General features: G+C 44.3%; 1 protein-coding gene across 2 annotated transcripts in view; it reads right to left on the bottom strand.

The window, feature by feature from the left end:
• Positions 1–20,140, bottom strand: part of LOC111528414 (ubiquitin-conjugating enzyme E2 D2) — a 64,697-nt gene that overhangs the window by 25,557 nt on the left and 19,000 nt on the right. The window contains exon 2 of one of the 2 annotated variants that reach the window (XM_023195156.3): positions 1,452–1,515. In XM_023195156.3, coding sequence (XP_023050924.1) covers positions 1,452–1,515 — 64 coding nt within the window. Of the gene's footprint in view, positions 1–943; positions 1,041–1,451; positions 1,516–20,140 lie in introns of those variants that run through there. The other variant, XM_023195148.2, reaches the window with a different exon arrangement.

Here is a 20,140-nt window from a genome sequence, read left to right as displayed (position 1 = left end):
CAGGCTAGAGTGCAGTGGCACAATCTCAGCTCACTGCAACCTCTGCCTCCTGGGTTCAAGCAGTTCTCTGCCTCAGCCTCCCGAGTAGCTGGGATTACAGGCGCCTGTCACTACGCCCGGCTAATTTTTTTAGTATTTTTAGTAGAGACAGGGTTTCACCATCTTGTCCAGGATGGTCTTGAATGCCTGACCTCGTGATCCGCCCGCCTCGGCCTTTCAAAGTGCTGGGATTACAGGCGTGAGTCACCAGGCCCAGTCCTGTTTTTAGTTTTTGAGACAGCATCTTACTCTGTCGCCCAAGCTGGAATACAGTGGCATGGTCCTGGCTCACTGTGAACTCTGCTTCCCAGGCTCAGGTTCAAGAGATCCTCCCACCTTAGCTTTCCAAGGAGCTTGGACTACCGGCATGCACCAACACACCTGGCTAATTTTTTTGTGTGTTTTTTGTAGTGACAGGGCTTCACCATGTTGACCAAGCTGGTCTTGAACTCCTGGGCTCAACTGATCCACCTGCCTCGGCCTCCCAAAGTGCTGGGATTAGAGACATGAGCCATCACACCCAACCAAATGTTACAGTTTTTTGTGAATTAGTTTTACATAGCACAGTCTCATTCAAATATCCCCTCTTTAAAAAAGTTCAAAGACACTATATGGGAAAAAATTATGTTGCAATGAAGTGGAACACAGAGGAAATTATCATCCAATGTATGCATTAAGACATCTCATATATTATTTTAGACAAAATTAAGCAGATAAATTGGACTTTAAAAATAAAGATCTGCTTTTGGCCAGGCGTGGTAGTTCACGCCTGTAATCCCAGCACTTTGGGAGGCCGAAGCAGGCAGATCACCTGAGGCCAGGAGTTTGAGACCAGCCTGGTCAACATAGCGAAACCACGAATCTACTAAAAATATAAAACTTAGTCAGGCGTGGTAGCATGCACCTGTAATCCCAGATACTTGAGAGGCCGAGGCACGAGAATCACTTGAACCCAGGAAGCAGAGACCGTAGTGAGCCGAGATCATGCCACTGCACTCCAGCCTGGGTGACAGAGCGAGACCCTGTCTCAAGAAAAGAATAAATAAAGACCTGATTTCACAAGTATGAGCCAGTAGAAAGTCAGACACAGACACATATACCATCATCCTTATTATCTTACTCAAGAATAATAGCTAGCTGTAGGTAAAAGCTCAAATCCTTCACTCCAGGAAAATACCCAGAAGGGATGAAGGTCAGGTAGGAGAGGACCAGAACAACTAACTATACAGCCAATACCTGGCAGAAGATTCAAAATGTAATGAACAACACAGATGATAATGGGATGAACATAGAGTTGCTCCATTCATGGGCCACTAAGGGTTAAACACTGCCTCTTCCCTATAGCGTAATTGTTTCTTCACACAAATAACCACTGTTATGCTATTACTCCATTATTCCTTTTAAATACTTACTATCATCTCCAACAGGACCTGCTGAACACTGTGCTGGAGGGTCCCGTGCCAGATCATTCAATTCCTACAGAAAAAAGAAAGAAAAGAAATATATTCAATGTAAATGTACCTTTTATCCATTACTAAAGTTTATATTGTTACCAATATTCTCTGTCATGCTGGTGAAACTCTTTTAAGAGCATTCCTTCAGAGTAAGAGATCAGTAGATTGGTGAATCTTTAAGGTATTTTGGATTCTCCAATGCAATGTGTATTTTTTAAAGTGGGTCATTTTTGCTTTGTTCAGAGCTTAGTAAATAAATACAATGAGGAAGGTAAAACATGTATTATGGGCTGGGAGCGGTGGCTCACACCTGTAATCCCAGCACTTTGGGAGGCTGAGGTGGGCAGATCACTTGAGGTCAGGAGTTCGAGACCAGTCTGGCCAACAAGCCTATCTCTAGTGAAGATAGAAAAAATTAGCCAGGCATGGTGGTACATGCCTGCAATACCAGCTACTCAGGAGGCTGAGGCAGGAGAATCCCTTGAACCAGGGAGGCAGAGGTTGCAATAAGCCAAGATTGCACTACTGCACTCCAGGCCGGGTGATAGAGTGGGACTCCATTTCAAACAAACAAACAAACAAACAAAAACAAAAACATGTATTACGTATTAAAGAGCCATAAAAACCGTTTTTTTTTTTTGTTTTTTTGAGACGGAGTCTCGCTCTGTTGCCCAGGCTGGAGTGCAGTGGCGCGATCTCAGCTCACTGCAAGCTCCGCCTCCTGGGTTCACGCCATTCTCCTGCCTTAGCCTCCCGAGTAGCTGGGACTACAGGCACCTGCCACCATGCCTGGCTAATTTTTTGTATTTTTAGCAGAGATGGGGTTTCACTGTATTAGCCAGGATGATCTCGATCTCCTGACCTCGTGATCCACCCACCTTGGCTTCCCAAAGTGCTGGGATTACAGACACGAGCCACCGTGCCCAGCCAAAACTGTTTTAATGTAAACATTTCATTTATTATTTTTCAAAAAAAAATTCAAGGCCAATTTTAGTACCTCAAAACTATTAGGTTACACTTGGGACAACCTCCTAAAGTCATAAATGTTCCAAAATTATACTGGACCATCTGACAAGTTGATAAGTTTTCAGTGGAAGTCCACTACCAGGGTTCTAAAAGTAGAAAAAACTTTGAAAGAATACATTTTAGACTGGGCACAGTGGCTCATGCTTGTAATCCCAGCACTTTGTGGGATCAAGGTGGGAGGATAACCTGACGTCAAGAGTTCGAGACCAGCCTAGCCTGGTGAACATCATGAAACCCCATTTCTACTAAAAATACAAAAATTAGCCAAGCATAGTGAGTGCATGTCTATAGTCCCAGCTACTTGGGAGGCTACAGCAGGAGAATTGCTAGAACCTGGGAGGCAGAGGTTGCAGTGAGCCAAGATCATGCCACTACACTCCAGCTTGGGGCAACAGAATGAGACTTTGTCTCCAAAAAAAAAATAGTAAGTATTTTAAAAGGCTGACTGAAGTAATAAAAGCCACCATCCATAAAGCTTTGTAGTTCCCAGGAGCAATGGCTCACACCTGTAATCCCAACACTTTGGGAAGCCAAGGCAGCGCCAATCACTTGAGGCCAGGAGCTTGAGACCAGCCTGGCCAACATAACGAGACCCTGTATTAAAAAAACACAAAATTAGCTGGGAGTGGTGGCACACACCTGTAATCCCAGCTACTCGAGAGGCTGAGACAGAAGAAATACATGAACCTGGGAAAGGGAGCTTGCAGTGAGCTGAGATCATGCCACTGCACTCCAGCCTGGGCGACAGAGCGAGACCCTGTCTCCAAAAAAAAAAAAAAAAAAAAAAAAAGGCTTTTTAGTCAGAGACTCCTCTATCTGTAATAATGCTTTATAATCAGTTACCAGTTTCTCAGCTTTTTAAACATAAAAGCTCAGAAACTTGAGACTTGTTATTGGGTGGGGACGCCTGAAAAATTACAAGGCAGGAAATCATACTATATTCCATTTCCCCTCAGCTTGGTTTTTGAGACAAAAACAAAGTTCTCAAGAACTACTACTGTTCTATTATATTTTAAAACTACAACAGTAAAAAGAGAAAAGTCTAAGATTTTTTAAATCCAAAAACCATTTAGACTCTTACGTTGTTTCATCCTGTAAGTTTGGAGTACAAAGCATAAAGTACAGAGATAAAGTTTGAAAACGGGCTGGGCGCAGTGGCTCCTGCCTGTAATCCCAGCACTTTGGGAGGCTGAGACAGGTGAATCACGAGGTCAGAAGATCGAGACCATCCTGGCTAACACGGTGAAACCCCATCTCTACCAAAAATATAAAAAATTAGCCGGGCGTGGTGGCGGGCACCTGTAGTCCCAGTTACTCAGGAGGCTGAGGCAGGAGAATGGCGTGAACCTGGGAGGCGGAGCATGAGTGAGCCGAGATTGCACCACTGCACTCCAGCCTGGGCGACAGAGCAAGACACCATTTCAAAAAAGAAAAAAAGAAAGTTTGAAAAAAAGAAGGCTCTGGATTGAGATGATTAACTTACTCAAATATCTCAATTTTTGGATTTTGTGTCTCTAAAATAGAGATTTTCTGTCCATCTCAAGAAAAAAAGTAATAGTTCCCATTCTCAAATATTACTGACAGCACAGGTTGGTATAACTAAGAACATCTGGCTTTATTTAAGACACTGCTGTAGCAACAGGTTGTTATTAAAATATAACTTGAATTTAACAATTGAACAATTCTGAGGTCCTGCCATGTTCATTAAGTGGAATTTTACTTTTGATTTCACTTTAATCTTTTGCTCCTTTCAAACTGAGTTCCTTTTTTCCATACTGAATGACATCAAGGTTTTTAACTCAAGAGCTATGATTTATCTAAGCAGAATACAAGATCCATCAGTCTGTTTCACGAGCCAGTATAACTTTAAAACCCTAAGCCAAACTTAGACTAATAGACCTTTAACGCGCTCATTCAACACTTCCTTGGCTGACGGCACTGATACAGCTGAATCTCAAAAGCATACTGCTAAGTGAAAGAAGCCAGACATAAGGCTACATGATGTATGATTCCATTTATATGACATTCTAGAACAGGCAAAACTATAGTGACAGAAAGCAGATTCATGGTTCCAGTGGCTGGAGGGAGTTGGAGGGGGGAATAACTATAAACAGACATGAAGAAAATCTGAGGAATGATAGAAGTGTTCAAAATCATTATTTTGGTAGAGAATGTACAACTATATGCCTATTTGTCAAAACTCAAATTGTACACTAAATTTTACGGTATGTAATACTGTATCTCAAAGTTGTTTATTATTATTATTTTTTCTTTTTTTTGAGACGGAGCCTCGCTCTGTCGCCCAGGCTGGAGTGCAGTGGCCGGATCTCAGCTCACTGCAAGCTCCGCCTCCCAGGTTCACGCCATTCTCCTGCCTCAGCCTCCCGAGTGGCTGGGACTACAGGCGCCCGCCACCTCGCCCGGCTAGTTTTTTGTATTTTTTAGTAGAGACGGGGTTTCACCGTGTTCGCCAGGATGATCTCGATCTCCTGACCTCGTGATCCGCCCGTCTCGGCCTCCCAAAGTGCTGGGATTACAGGCTTGAGCCACCACGCCCGGCTATTATTGTTTTTTAAAGGGGAGGTAAGGTCTCACTATGTTGCCCAGGCTGGTCTCTAATGCCTGGACTCAAGCAATCCTTCCTCCTCAGCCTCCCAAAGTGCTGGAATTACAGGTGCGAGCCACAGAGCCTGGCCAGTTTTTTATTCTTAAAAGCACATTTGGGCTGGGCACAGTGGCTCACGTCTGTAATCCCAGCACTTTGGGAGGCCAAGGTGGGTGGATCACGAGGTCAGGAGTTCGAGACCAGCCTGACCAACCTGGTGAAATCCCATCTCTAAAAAAAAATACAAAAATCAGCCAGGTGTGGTGGCACACACCTGTAATCCCAGCTACGGGGGAGGCTGAGGCAGGAGAATCACTTGAACCCAGGAGGCGGAGGTTGCTGTGAGCTGAGATTGTGATACTGCACTCCAGCCTGGGTGACAGAGCGAGACTCCATCACACATACACACACACACACACAGAGTACATTTGGATTCAGAAACAGATCTTTTTTAAAAAAGAAAAAGCCGGGCATGGTAGCTCAAGCCTGTAATCCCAGCACTTTGGGAGGCCGAGACGGGCGGATCACGAGGTCAGGAGTTTGAGACCATCCTGGCTAACACGGTGAAACCCCGTCTCTACTAAAAATACAAAAAACTAGCCGGGTGAGGTGGCGGGCGCCTGTAGTCCCAGCTACTCAGGAGGCTGAGGCAGGAGAATGGTGTAAACCCGGGAAGCGGAGCTTGCAGGGAGCTGAGATCCGGCCACTGCACTCCAGCCCAGGCGACAGAGTGAGACTCCGTCTCAAAAAAATAAAAATAAAAATAAAGTAAAATAAAATAAAAAAAAGAAAAAAGCACGTAACTATCCATCTTTACATGTGCACAAAATATCTCCAAAGAATACACAAGAAACGCCAGGCACGGTGGCTCACACCTGTAATCCCAGCACTTTGGGAGGCTGAGGCAGGTGGATCACGAAGTCAGGAGTTCGAGACCAGCCTGGCCAACATGCTGAAATCCAGTGTCTACTAAAAATACAAAAATTAGCTGGGCATGGTGGCACACACCTGTAGTCCCAGCTACTCGGAAGGCTGAGGCAGGAGAATTGCCTGAACCTGGGAGGCAGAGGATGCAGTGAGCTGAGATGTCATCGCTGCACTCCAGCCTCAGTGACAGAGTGAGACTCTGTCTCAAAACACACACACACACACACACACAGAAAGAAACTAGTTAATAAATAATTGCCTTTAGGAAGGAAAGCTTAGGGGTGAGAATGGGAACTATATTCCTTTTATACATTTTGAATTTTATAAAAGTGTGTATACTGCCTATTTGAAAAATAAATTACCCTTTAAAATTTTTTTTCTCTTTTTTTAACCAAGTGGGTCTGTGCAAGAATTATCCTGACCACAAATGTGGATTAAAATAGCTGTTAAAAATTGTCATCATGGCCGGGCACAGTGGCTCACCTGAGGTCAGGAGTTCAAGACCAGCCTGGCCAACATGGCAAAACCCCATCTTTACTAAAAGTACAAAAATTAGCCGGGCGTGGTGGGGGCTCCTGTAATCCCAGCTACTTAGGAGGCTGAGGCAAGAGAATTGCTTGAACCTGGGAGGCAGAGGTTGCAATGAGCCAATATCGCACTACTCCACTCCAGTCTGCGTGACAAGAGCGAGATACCGACTTAAAAAAAAAAAAATTGTCATCATTTGCAGTGTAATCTAAATAGTGAAAACCCAATTACAGCAAATAAACATACAATCTATAAAACTGATTATCTCTACATCATGATGAAAACTGAAGTTGAATCTAGTTGGAACATGTGGGCAGAAAAAAATAATATCCAAATATATCAGGCTGTGTTTTAACAGTTGGCTTTAAACCTATACATTAATTTTAACTTTCTATTTTATGAGAAAGAACAATAGAGAAATAAAGTACAGCCAACCCTCTGTGTCTACAGGTTCCACCAACTGTGGGTCAAATACAATGGGGAAAAAATGATGTCTGTACTGAACATGTGCAGACTTCTTTGGTCATTATTCCCTAAACACCACAGCATAACAACTATTCACAGAGCACTTACACTGTATTAGGTTTTGTAAGTAATCTAGAGATGACTTAAAGTATACAGGAAGATGTGCACAGGTTATATGCAAATATTATGCCATTTTATATCAGGGACTTGAGCATCTGTAGATTTTGGTATCCATGGAAGGACCTGGGAGCAACCTTTCATGGATACTGAGGGAGGAATGTATATATAATTACGTTTAGAAAAAAGTGATAGATAAGGAACTTTGACAGTTAAAGTAGAACATTCTCAATTTATAAAAAGATTCTCAACCTGGTGCAGTGGCTTACGCCTGTAATCCTAGCACTCTGAGAGGCTGAGGCAGGTGGATCACCTGAGGCCAGGAGTTCAAGACCAGCCCGGCCAACATGGTGAAACCTGGTCTCTACTAAAAATGCAAAAATTAGCCAGGTGTGATGGTGCGTGCCTGTAATTCCAGCTACCCAGGAGGCTGAGGCAGGAGAATCGCTGGAACCCGGGAAGCAGGGGCCGCAGTAAGCCGAGATCGTGCCGTTGCACTTCAGCCTGGGCAATAGAGACTGTGTCTCAAAAAAAATAAATTTTAAGGAAAAAAAAAAAAAAGATAATTAAAGTAGAATACTAAAACTTTGAGAGCCAAAGACATATATGCATCACACCACTATAGCAAAAAGAAACCCTCTAAATTCCTTGAGGAGAAGGCATCCTTCAAGGGATGTGCAGATTTCCCTTTCACTATATCCTTGAGTAGGCAACTTAAGCTATTAGTAAAAATTAATGCTTCTTTACAAACCACCCTCCTTCCCTAATCATAACAATTATGAAACAAAATAAAAATAGCATGGGAAAGATGTGTTTACCCCTTTGGTCCTCACCCTATGGTGTAAGGTGAAAGGAACAAGATGGGAAACTGAGAGGGGTTATAATTAACTTTGTAGAAAAATGGCTCTGAAGTCGTTTTAGTAGTCTAAATATTGCTATACAAATCAAGGCTCTTTGGTGGTTAAAATCACACTATGAAAATATTTAAACAAAGATTATGATTCATAGCATTGTAATTTCAGGGCTGCGCATGGTGGCTCACGTTTGTAATCCCCACACTTTGGGAGGCTAAGCGGGGAGGATGGCTTGAGGCCAGGAGCTCCAGACCAGCGTGGTCAACACAGTGAGACTTTATCTCCACGAAAAAAAAAATTTTTTAATTAGCCCAGCATGGTGGAGGGAGCCTGTAGTCCTAGCTACCTGGGAGGCTGAGGTAGGAGGATTGCTTGAGCCCAGGAGTTCAAGGCTGCAGTGGATTGTGTCACTATACTCCAGCCTAGGCAACAAAGTGAGAGCCCATCTCTAAAAAAAGTACATATTTTAAAATACGTTTTTCATGTTACGTATGTGTTTATTACATACATACATACGTATTTGTGTTATATATACATTATATACATAATATATACATTGTTATACATTATATAACAATGTATACATTATGTTATATATTTTATATATTAAAAATATATATTAAAATACATATGTATATATAAAATTTCAGGGTCATAAGACATCATTTAGAACTATTCCCAATTTTATAAGAAAACAAAATACAAAGTATCTAACCCTTGGGCCAGGCGTGGTGGCTCAAGCCTATAATCCCAGCACTTTGGGAGGCCGAGGCGGGCGGATCACAAGGTCAGGAGATCGAGACCACGGTGAAACCCCGTCTCTACTAAAAATACAAAAAATTAGCTGGGCGCGGTTGCGGGCGCCTGTAGTCCCAGCTACTCGGGAGGCTGAGGCAGGAGAATGGTGGGAACCCGGGAGGCGGAGCTTGTAGTTAGCCGAGATCGCGCCACTGCACTCCAGCCAGGGAGACAGAGAGAGACTCCGTCTAAAAAAAAAAAAAAAAAAAAAAAACAAAGTATCTAACCCAAGGGTAAGGACTTGAGTGTCCTGCTATACCATGGTTCTTTAAATCTGGATCTAAAATATTAGAAATGTACAGTTAGAAATGTCTGAGAATCGGCCGGGTGCAGTGGCTCATGCCTGTAATCCCAGCACTTTGGGAGGCCAAAGCGGACAAATCACAACGTCAAGAAATCAAGACCAGCCTAGCCAACGTGGTGAAACCCCGTCTCTACTAAAAATACAAAAATTAGCTGGGCGTGGTGGCACTTGCCTGTAGTCCCAGCTACTCAGGAGGCTGAGGCAGGAGAATCACTTGAACCCAGGAGACGGAGGTTGCAGTGAGCCGAGATCGCATCACTGCACTCCAGCCTGGGTGACAGAGCAAGACTCTGTCTCAAAAAAAAAAAGAAAAAAGAAATGTCTGAGAATCTACATGGTATTTGGGAAATTAAGCTGAACCTCTTTTAAGACTACTGAACTGCAGCCGGGCGCGGCGGCTCATGTCTGTAATCCCAGCACCTTGGGAGGCCAAGGTGGGCAGATCACGAGGTCAGGATATCGAGACCCACCCTGGCTAACACGGTGAAACACCATCTCTACTAAAAACACAAAAAAATTAGCCGGGCGTGGTGGCACACGCCTGTAGTCCCGGCTACTTGGGAGGCTGAGGTAGGAGAGTCGCTCGAACCCAGGAGGCGGAGGTTGCAGTGAGCCAAGGTGGTGCCACTGCACTCCAATCTGGACAACAGAACAAGGCTCTGTCTCAAAAAAAAAAAAAAAAAAAAATTACTGAACTGCAAAGAAAGAACAGTTAAACCAGTAGTTCTCAAAACTGAGATACTGACACAGCAGGATCACCATCATAAGGAAGCTTATTAGAAATGCAAATTCACATGCTCTACCCCACAACTACCAGGTCAGAAACTCTGAGGTGGAGTTGAACTGTTTTAACAAGGCCTCAGGAAATTATAATGCACACCAGAGCTTATTACTTTTATGTCTGATGTATCAGAGACAAAAGGTGATACTAGAAAACTCACTACCAACAAGATTTGAGGGGAAAGCAAGAGAAGGCAAACGACAAAATGGCAGAAACTGAAATCAAAGAGATGAGACTTAGAAGACCAAGGTGTGTTCCAGGTTTTCTTTTTTTCCTTTTTTTTTTTTTTTTTTAGACAGAATCTTGCTTTGTCGCCCAGGCTGGACTGTAGTGGAGTAATCTTGGCTCACTGCAACCTTTGTCTTTCCCAAGTTCAAGCAATTCTCCTGCCTCAGCTTCCCGAGAAGCTGGGATTACAGGCACCCGCCACCATGCCTGGATAATTTTTGTATTTTTAGTAGAGACGGGGTTTCACCATGTTGTCCAGGCTGGTCTTGAGAACTCCTGACCTCAAGGGATCCGCGCGCCTTGGCCTCCCAAAGTGTGGAATTACAGGTATTAGTCACTGCACCCGGCCCCAGGTTTTCAAGACTGATTGAAGGTGAGCAATCTGTCATTACTACAGTACATGCATTCTCCCTGCCTCACTCCTTTCTTAACTAGGGGTGCAACAGAAACAATTTAATTTTTACTACTTGCTTATGTTCCCAGCACAACACTTAAGCTAATATTTGAAAATAACTGCTTGCATATTTTTAAATTATTAATTTTTAAAACTCAGGAAATATTAGTAACTCAATTAACTTAGATGAGTTTGAAAGACATAATTTCTGAAAAATCAAATTATCTGGTGCTGATAGACTTAATCCCTTAGCACTCTTACTTTTTTTTTTTTTTTTTTTTGAGACGGAGTCTTGCTCTGTCGCCTGGGCTAGAGTGCAGTGGCGCAATCTCGGCTCACTGCAAGCTCCGCCTCCCGGGTTCACGCCATTCTCTTGCCTCAGCTTCCCGAGTAGCTGGGACTACAGGCGCCTGCCACCTCGCCCGGCTAGGTTTTTGTATTTTTTAGTAGAGACGGGGTTTCACCGTGTTAGCCAGGATGATCTCGATCTCCTGACCTCGTGATCCGCCCGTCTCGGCCTCCCAAAGTGCTGGGATTACAGGCTTGAGCCACCGCGCCTGGCTGAGACAGAGCAAAACTCTGTCTCAAAAAAAAAAAAGAAAAAAAAAAGGCTAAACAAGACAGGTGCAGTGGAGGCTGACGCAGTAAGACTGCTTGAGGCCAGGAGTTCAAGATCAGCCTAGGTAACAGAGCAAGACTCCATCTCTACAAAATAGAAACATTTAGCCAGGCATGGTAGTGCACATCTGTAATCCCAGCCACTTGGGAGGCTGAGGTCGGGGTATCATCTGTGCCCAGAAGTTGGAGACTGCAGTGAGCTATGATATGCCACTGTACTTCAGCCTAAGCAACAGACTCTGTCTCTAAAAATATTTTTTACAAAAACTACACAAGGCACTATATTGTATTTATGCTGATAAAGTAAATGGTCTAAAATTCTGTTTAACAAAAGAAGATGCTGATTACCCTAACGTAAAACAAATAATTCAAAAAACTATAGACATTTTAAAGAAAATTCTTTTTTTTTTTTGGAAACAGAGTCTCGCTGTGTTGCCCAGGCTGGAGTGCAGTGGCGAGATCTCTGCTCACCACAAGCTCCACCTCCTGGGCCATTCTCCTGCCTCAGTCTCCCGAGTAGCTGGGACAACAGGCACCTGCCACCATGCCTAGCTAATTTTTTGTATTTTTAGTAGAGATGGGGTTTCACCATGTTAGCCAGGATGGTCTCCATCTCCTGACCTCGTGATCCACCCGCCTCGGCCTCCCAAAGTGTAGGGATTACAGGTGTGAGCTACTGCGCCCGGCCTAAGAAAATTCTTTTTTAGACTCATCATTGACCTTAAATACAACACCAGATCTACATTTGAAGAGGGGGTGGAGAGTGTTAGTTAGAATCAGGAAGTCAGAGAATAAGGTCTATCACTGTTCGTTAAGTAGAAAAAGTCAGCTATGGTAAAAGCAGTTTTAAAGTCAGTGAGTTCCGTCTAGTAAGTTATTTATATCCAATAAATTGTAGTTAAGACATTAACATTTGCCTACCACGTTTAAAGTTTCACAAAGGATAAACCAATATGAAATTCTGAGATTAAAAAAAAAAAATTCTAAGCTAGACCCCAGATAATCTTTATCTTCACAACAGCAGTTATGGTTTTAAAACATCAACACTAAACATTTGCAATTAAAAAGATTAGACTTGGCCGGGCGCGGTGGCTCAAGCCTGTAATCCCAGCACTTTGGGAGGCCGAGACAGGTGGATCATGAGGTCAGGAGATCGAGACCAGCCTGGCGAACACGGTGAAACCCCGTCTCTACTAAAAAATACAAAAAAAAACTAGCCGGGCGAGGTGGCGGGCGCCTGTAATCCCAGCCGCTTGGGAGGCTGAGGCAGGAGAATGGCATGAACCGGGAGGCGGAGCTTGCAGTGAGCTGAGATCCGGCCACTGCACTCCAGCCTGGGCCACAGAGCGAGACTCCGTCTCAAAAAAAAAAAAAAAGATTAGACTTATCTTTCTTAGGATGAAAAAAATCTCAACTCTTTATTCTCTATAGGCCTCCTTTTCCTAGAAAGCTATTTTATTAACTGTACTATACAAATCTAGTATCATATATGGCACTATATAGCTATATGTATATATATATATATTTTTTTGAGACAGGATCTCGCTCTGTCGCCAGGCTGGAGTGCAGTGGCGCAATCTCGGCTCACTGCAATCTCCGCCTCCCAGGTTCAAGTGATTCCCCTCCCTCAGCCTCCCTATATTTCATTTTTAAATTATCTACAACTACCGGGAAGTTAACCTCTGCACAAACTCATCTCTATCCCTTTAATGTTTAATTATGACTCCTTGAATGAGAGACAAGGTGTATCATATTCTTCACCGCATTCTGTAGAGACTGGAACATGAGAGGCACTCAAATGTCTGAGTGGGTTAATGCTTAATAGGGTACCAAGCAGAATTAGTGCTTAAATACTTACAAAGGCAAATAAAAAATTTCCAAAAGTAAGTCTAGTCCATTCAGCCCAATAACCAATAATACCAGGAAACAGAAAGTCTACAGGCTAGGTACAGGGACTCATAATCCCAGCACTTTGAGAGGCTGAGGCTGGAGGACTCCTTGAGCCCAGGGGCTCGAGACTAGTTTGGTCAAAATAGTGAGACCCTGTCTCTACAAAAAATTAACAACAACAACAACAACAATTAGCCGGGATGTGGTAGCACATTCCTGTAGTCCTAGCTACTCAGGAGGCTGAAGCAGTAAGATTCCTTGAGCCCAGAAGTTTGAGGCTGCAGTGAGCTATAATCTCACCACTGTACTTCAAGCATCTTGCGGGAAGGGGTAAAAACTCTGTCTCAAAAAAAAAAAAAAAGAAAAGACCTGCATGTGGCCGGCATGGTGGTTCACGCCTGTAATCCCAGGACTCTGGGAGGCTGATGTGGGTGGATCATGTGAAGTCAGGAGTTCGAGACCAGCCTAACCAACATGGAGAAGTCCTGTCTCTACTAAAAATACAAAATTAGCTGGGCGTGGTGGTGCATACCTGTAATCCCAGCTACATGGCAAGCTGAGGCAAGATAATCGCTTCAACCCAAGAGATGGAGGATGCAGTGAGCCAAGATCATGCCATTGCACTCCACCCTGGGGAACAACAGCGAAAATGCATCTTAAAAAGAAAAAAACGTTAGTTTATAGTGACATACACAATATAATACGATGAAATTACTGAACTTGAATGAAAAAGGTGTTTTGGGCCAGGCGTAGTGGCTCACGCCTGTAATCCCAACACTTTGGGAGGCCACGGCACGTGGATTACCTAAGGTCGGGAGTTCGAGACCCTCCTGACCAACATGGTGAAACCCTGTATCTGCTAAAAATACAAAAATTAGCCAGGTGTGGTGGCGCATGCCTGTAATCCCAGCTACTAGGGAGACTGAGGCAGGAGAATTGCTAGAACCCAGGAGGCGGAGGATGCAGAGAGCCAAGATCGCGCCATTGCACTCCAGACTGGGCAACAAGAGCGAAACTCTGTCTCAAAAAAAAAAAAAAAGAGAAAAGAAAGAAAAAGGTGTTTTGGGGTAAATGTGGAAAACATGAGAGAATAAGGAGTTTCTTTCTTTGAGTACTTTAGCAACCACTGAGATGGAAATGTGTTTATGAAGAGAATATAGTCATGCTAAACTTAACAAAAGGCATATATTCTGAGACATCTGTAGCTGTAGAACATCGAAGTGTACTTACAAAAACCTAGATGGTACAGCCTAGGCCACATGGTATACAGCCTTACTGCTCCTAGGCTACAAATCTATACAGCATATTACTGTACTGAATACCATAGGCAACTATAACACAATGGCATCTGTGTATCCTAAACATATGTAAACAGAAAAGGTACAGTAAAAACATGGGGGGAAAAAAGGTAAAAAATGGCACACCTCTATAGGGCACTCACCATGAACAGAGTCTGCAAGACTGGAAGTTGCTCTGGATGAGTCCATGATGAGTGAATGTGAGTGCCTAGGACATTACTGATTATTGTACACTTCTGCAGACTTTATAAACACTGTGCACTCAGCCTATAATAAATTTACTTTTTAATTTACTTTTTTAAAAAAGGAATTACGCTACATTACAACAGCTACAACGTTACTAGGCAACAGGAATTTTTTGGCTCCACTGTCTTATGGGACCACTGTCATATCATCTGTCATTGACCAAAATGTCATTATGTGGCATATGACCGTATTCTCTGTTCATTATTGAATATCAAGAACCTTTCCCATTTTACCTTTAACTATCCTTTGCTCATTTCACAATTTTTTCCTTTTTTTTTTTTTTTTGAGATGGAATCTCACTCCATTGCCCAGGCTGGATGGAGTGCAGTGGCGTGATCTCAGCTCACCGCAACCTACACCTCCTGGGTTAAAGCGATTCTCCTACAGGCGCCTGGCACCACGCCCAGCTAATTTTTGTATTTTTAGTAGAGACAGGGTTTCACCTTGTTGGCCAGGTTGGTCTTGAACTCGTGTCCTCAGGTGATCCACCCACCTCATCCTCCCAAAGTGCTAGGATTATAGGCATGAGCCACCGGGCCTAGCCAACTTCTTTCTTCAAATTGACAAAATTGTATATATTTGTCACGCACAACATGTTGTTCTGGAATATGAATACACTGTGGAATAGCTAAATTGAGCTAATTAACACATTATTATCTCACATACTTATTTACCTCACATACTTATTTCTTTTGGCAGTGAAAACACTTAAAAAATCTACTCTCAGCAATTTTTAAGAATACATGGTTATTGGTCAGGTGCAATGGTTCACGCCTATAATTCCATCACTTTGGGAGGCTGAGGCAGGTGGATCACCTGAGGTCAGGAGTTTGAGACCAGTCTGACCAACCTGGTGAAACCGCGTCTCTCCTAAAAATACAAAAATTAGCTGGGTATGGTGGCGCATGCCTGTAATCCTAGCTACTAGGGAGGCTGAAGCGGGAGAATCACTGGAACCCAAGAGGCAGAGGATGGAGTGAGCCGAGATCACGCCATTGCACTCCAGCCTGGGCAACACAGTGAGACACTGTCTCAACAACAACAACCAAAAAAGGCCAGGCGCAGTGGTCACGCCTGTAATCCCAGCACTTTGGGAGGCTGAGGCAGGCAGATCATGAGGTCAGGAGATCAAGACCATCCTGGCTAACACGGTGAAACCCCGTCTCCACTAAAAATACAAACAATTAGCTGGGCGTGGTGGCGGGCACCTGCAGTCCCAGCTACTCGGGAGGCTGAGGCTGGAGAATGGCGTGAACTCAGGAGCTTGCAGTGAGCCGAGATTGAGCCACTGCACTCCAGCCAGGGCGATAGAGCAAGACTCCATCTCAAAAAAACAAATTTGAATCTAAACCGCTCCAAAATCTGAAACTTTTTCTGAGTACTGACATAATGCCATAAGTAGAAAATTCCATACCTGGTCTCATGTGGTAGGCAGCAGTTAAAACACTGTCAAATTTTATTTCATGAACAAAATCATTTAAAATATTGTGTAAAGGCCAGGCACAGTGGCTGACGCCTGTAATCTCAGCACTCTGGGAGGCCACAGTGGGAGGATCACTTGAGGTCAGGAGTCCAAGACCAGCCTGGCCAACAGGGAGAAACTCCGTCTCTACTAAAAATACAAAATTAGCTGGACGTTACTTGAACCCAGGAAGTGGAAGCTGTAGTGAGCTAAGATCACACCACTGCACTCCAGCCTGGGCAACAGAGCAAAACTCCATCTTAAAAAAAAAAAATCGCGTAAGGCCTATAATTCCAACACTTGGGGGCCAAGGCAGGAGGATAACTTGAGTCCAGGAGTTCAACACCAGCCTAGACAACATAGTGAGGCCTTGTCTCTACAAAATTAGCTAGGCGGCAGTGCCTATACACCTGTATACACAGTGCCTTCAGTCCTTGGGAGGATGGCTTGAGCACTGGAGTTTAAGACTGCAGTCAGCCATGATCACACCATTGCATTGCACTCCAGCCTGGGCAACAAAGTGAGACTCTATCTCAAAAAAATTAAAAAGGCTGGCACGGTGGCTCATGCCTGCAATCCCAGCACTTTGGGAAGCCAAGCGGCCGGATCACAAGGTCAGGAGTTTGAAACTAGCCTGACCAACATGGTGAAACTCCATCTCCACTAAAAATACAAAAATTACCCAGGCGTGGTGGCGCACGCCTGTAGTCCCAGCTACTCTGGAGGCTGAAGCAGAATAGCTTGAACTCGGGAGGCGGAGACTGCAGCGAGCCGAGACTGCACCACTGTCCTCCAGCCTAGGTGACAGTGCGAGACTCCATCTCAAAAAAAAGGAAAAAAAAAGAAAAAACTAAACTAATAAAATTATCTTCAGGCTTCAAAAAATTGTACAAGGCCTATATGAAACATAAATGAATTCTGTGTTTAGACTTGGGTCCCACCCCCAAGATACCTAATTATGTATATGCAAATATTCCAAAATCCAGAAAAATTCAAATCTGAAACACTTAGGGTCCTAAGCATTTTGGATAAGGAACGATCAACTTTACTTTTTTTTTTTTTTTGAGACGAAGTCTTGCTCCGTCACCCAGGCTAGAGTGCAGTAGCGTGATCTCAGCTCACTGTAACCTCCGTCTCTTGGGTTCAAGCGATTCTCCTGCCTCCACCTCCTGAGTAGCTGGGATTACAGGTGCTTACCACCGCATCCAGCTAATTTTTTTGTATTTTTAGTAGAGATGGGGTTTCACCATCTTGGCCAGGCTGGTCTCAAACTCCTGACCTCATGATCCACCCGCCTCAGCCTCCCAAAGTGCTGGGATTACAGGCGTGAGCGACCACGCCCAGCCTACTTTTTCTTAATTAACTTTTAAATTTCAACCACTCCGGGACTATAGGAACACTCTGCCTAGAATATTCTTCCCATCCTCTCCTCCCCCACATCCACCTTCAGGCTTCACTTAAATGTTGCCCTTAGAGACCTTCCCAGAAGCCTCTTTCCGCCATTTCCATTTATTTCTTATTAAGTACTATGGTAAAGCCCAGTTGCTTTAACAACTTTATACAGTTCATATTTGTCTGTGTGGTTATTATTATTTGAGACAGAGTCTCACTCTTGTCGCTCAGGCTGGAGCACAGTGGTGTGAATCATAGCTCACTATAACCTTGAACTAGGCTCACGCAATACTCCTGCCTTAGCATCCGAGTGAGCTGGGACTACTGGCACATGCCACCACACCTGGCTGTTGTTTATTTTTTAAAATTTTTGTAGAGGTTGGGTGCGATGGCTCACACCTGTAATCCCAGCACTTTGGGAGGCTGAGGCAGGCGGATCATGAGGTCAGGAGATTGAGACCATCTGGCTAACATGGTGAAACCCTGTCTCTACTAAAAATACAAGAAATGAGCTGGGTGTGGTGGCACATGCCTGTGGTCCCAGCTACTCGGGAGGCTGAAGCAGAAGAATCGCTTGAACCCGGGAGGCGGAGGTTGCAGTAAGCCGAGATCGCACCACTGCACTCCAGCATGGGTCACGCAGTGAGACTCCGTTTCAAAAAAGAAAAAAATTTGTAGAAACAGGGTCTCACTCTGTTACACTGTCCCAGCTGGTCTTGTGCTCCTGGACTCAAGCCATCCTCTCTCCTCAGCCATTCAAAATGATAGGACTGGCCAGGCAAGGTGACTCACGACTGTAATCTCAGCACTTTGGAAGGCTGAGGTGGGCGTTATCACTTGAGCCCAGGAGTTCAAGACCAGCCTGGGCAACATGGTGTAACGCCACCTTTACTAAAAATACAAAAAATTAGCTGGGCATGATGGTACATGCCTGGAGAATCACCTGAGCCCAGGAAGTTGAGGCTGTAGTAAGCCATGATTGTGCCACTGCACTCAATGCTGTGTGACAAGAGTGAGACTCTGTCTCAAAGAAAAGCACTAGGCATGAGCCTTATCTATGTGAACAATTTTTTTTTTTGAGACGGAGTCTCGCCCTGTCGCCCAGGCAGGAGTGCAATGGCATGGCATGATCTCAATGGCATGATCTCAGCTCACTGCAACTCCACCTCCTGGGTTCAAGTGATTCTCCTGCCTCAGCCTCCTGAGTAGCTGGGATTACAGGCACACGCCACCACACCCAGCTAATTTTTTCTATCTTTAGTAGAGACAGGGTTTCACCATGTTGGCCAGGCTGTTCTCCAACTCCTGACCTTGTGATCTGCCCACCGCAACCTTCCAAAGTGCTGGGATTACAGATGTGAGCCACCACGCCTGGCATCTATGTGATTATTTAATGTCTCTTGACCCAGTAACAAATAGGGACCTGACTTCCAGCTTTTTGCACAGAGCGTGGTCCATCAAAACTGCCCAGTAAATATCTGTTGAAGAACCAGATAGTTACAATTACAGTGATTGTCACTGATTTTAAGACTTTAAAAAAAAAAAAAAAAAACATAGCAGAGGCTGGGCACGGTGGTTCATGCCTGTAATCCCAGCACTTTGGGAGGCCAAGGTGGGCGGATCATCTTGAGGTCAGGAGTTCCAGACCAGCCTAGCCTTGCTAACATGGCAAAAACCCCATCTCTACTAAAAATACAAAAATTAGGCCAGGCACGGTGGCTCACCCCTGCAATCCCAGCACTTTGGGAGGCCAAAACGGGTGGATCACCTGAGGTCAGGAGTTTGAGACCAGCCTGACCAACATGGAGAAACCCCATCTCTACTAAAAATACAAAATTAGCCAGGCGTGGTGGTGCTTGCCTGTAATCCCAGCTACTTGAGATGCTGAGGCAGGAGAATCACTTGAACCTGGGAGGCAGAGGTTGCAGTGAGCCAAGATCACGCCATTGCACTCCAGCCTGGACAACAAAAGCATAACTCCATCTCAAAAAAATTTTAAAAATTAAAATACAAAAATTAGCTGGGCATGGTGGCACACATCTGTAATCCAAGCTACTCAGGAGGCTGAGGCAGGAGAATCACTTGAACCTGGGAGGCAGAGGTTGCAGTGAGCTGAGATTGTGCCACTACACTCCAGACTGGGCAACAGAGTGAGACTTCGTCTCAAAAATAAATAAATAACTAAAAATAAAACATAGCTGAAATCGGGCTGCATATCATAATCAATGGCATGTCAGCTTAACTGGCACTAAGTATACTTTCCTTCTTAGTAGAATAATGGTAAATCTTTCAATTGATGGCATTTTAGAGTCAATGAAATAAGGTACATGGGAAGGCAATAACCTCATTCTCTGATACTGCAGCCATGGGATCATATAAAGTTTAGCAGAGTGCGGTGGCTCTTGTCTGTAATTCCAGCACTTTAGGAAGCTGGGACAGGAGGATCACTTGAATACAGGAGTTTGAGAGCAGCCTGGGCCACATAACAAGACTCTGTGTCGGCCGGGCACGGTAGCTCAAGCCTGTAATCCCAGCACTTTGGGAGGCCGAGACGGGCGGATCACGAGGTCAGGAGATCGAGACCATCCTGGTTAACACAGTGAAACCCCGTCTCCACTAAAAAATACAAAAAACTAGCCGGGCGAGGTGGCGGGCGCCTGTGATCCTAGCTACTCCAGAGGCTGAGGCAGGAGAATGGTGTAAACCTGGGAGGC

The sequence above is a fragment of the Piliocolobus tephrosceles genome, chromosome 4, assembly GCF_002776525.5.
Source record: "Piliocolobus tephrosceles isolate RC106 chromosome 4, ASM277652v3, whole genome shotgun sequence".
NCBI lineage: Eukaryota > Metazoa > Chordata > Mammalia > Primates > Cercopithecidae > Piliocolobus > Piliocolobus tephrosceles.
This window is presented reverse-complemented; position numbering and strand designations above follow the sequence as displayed.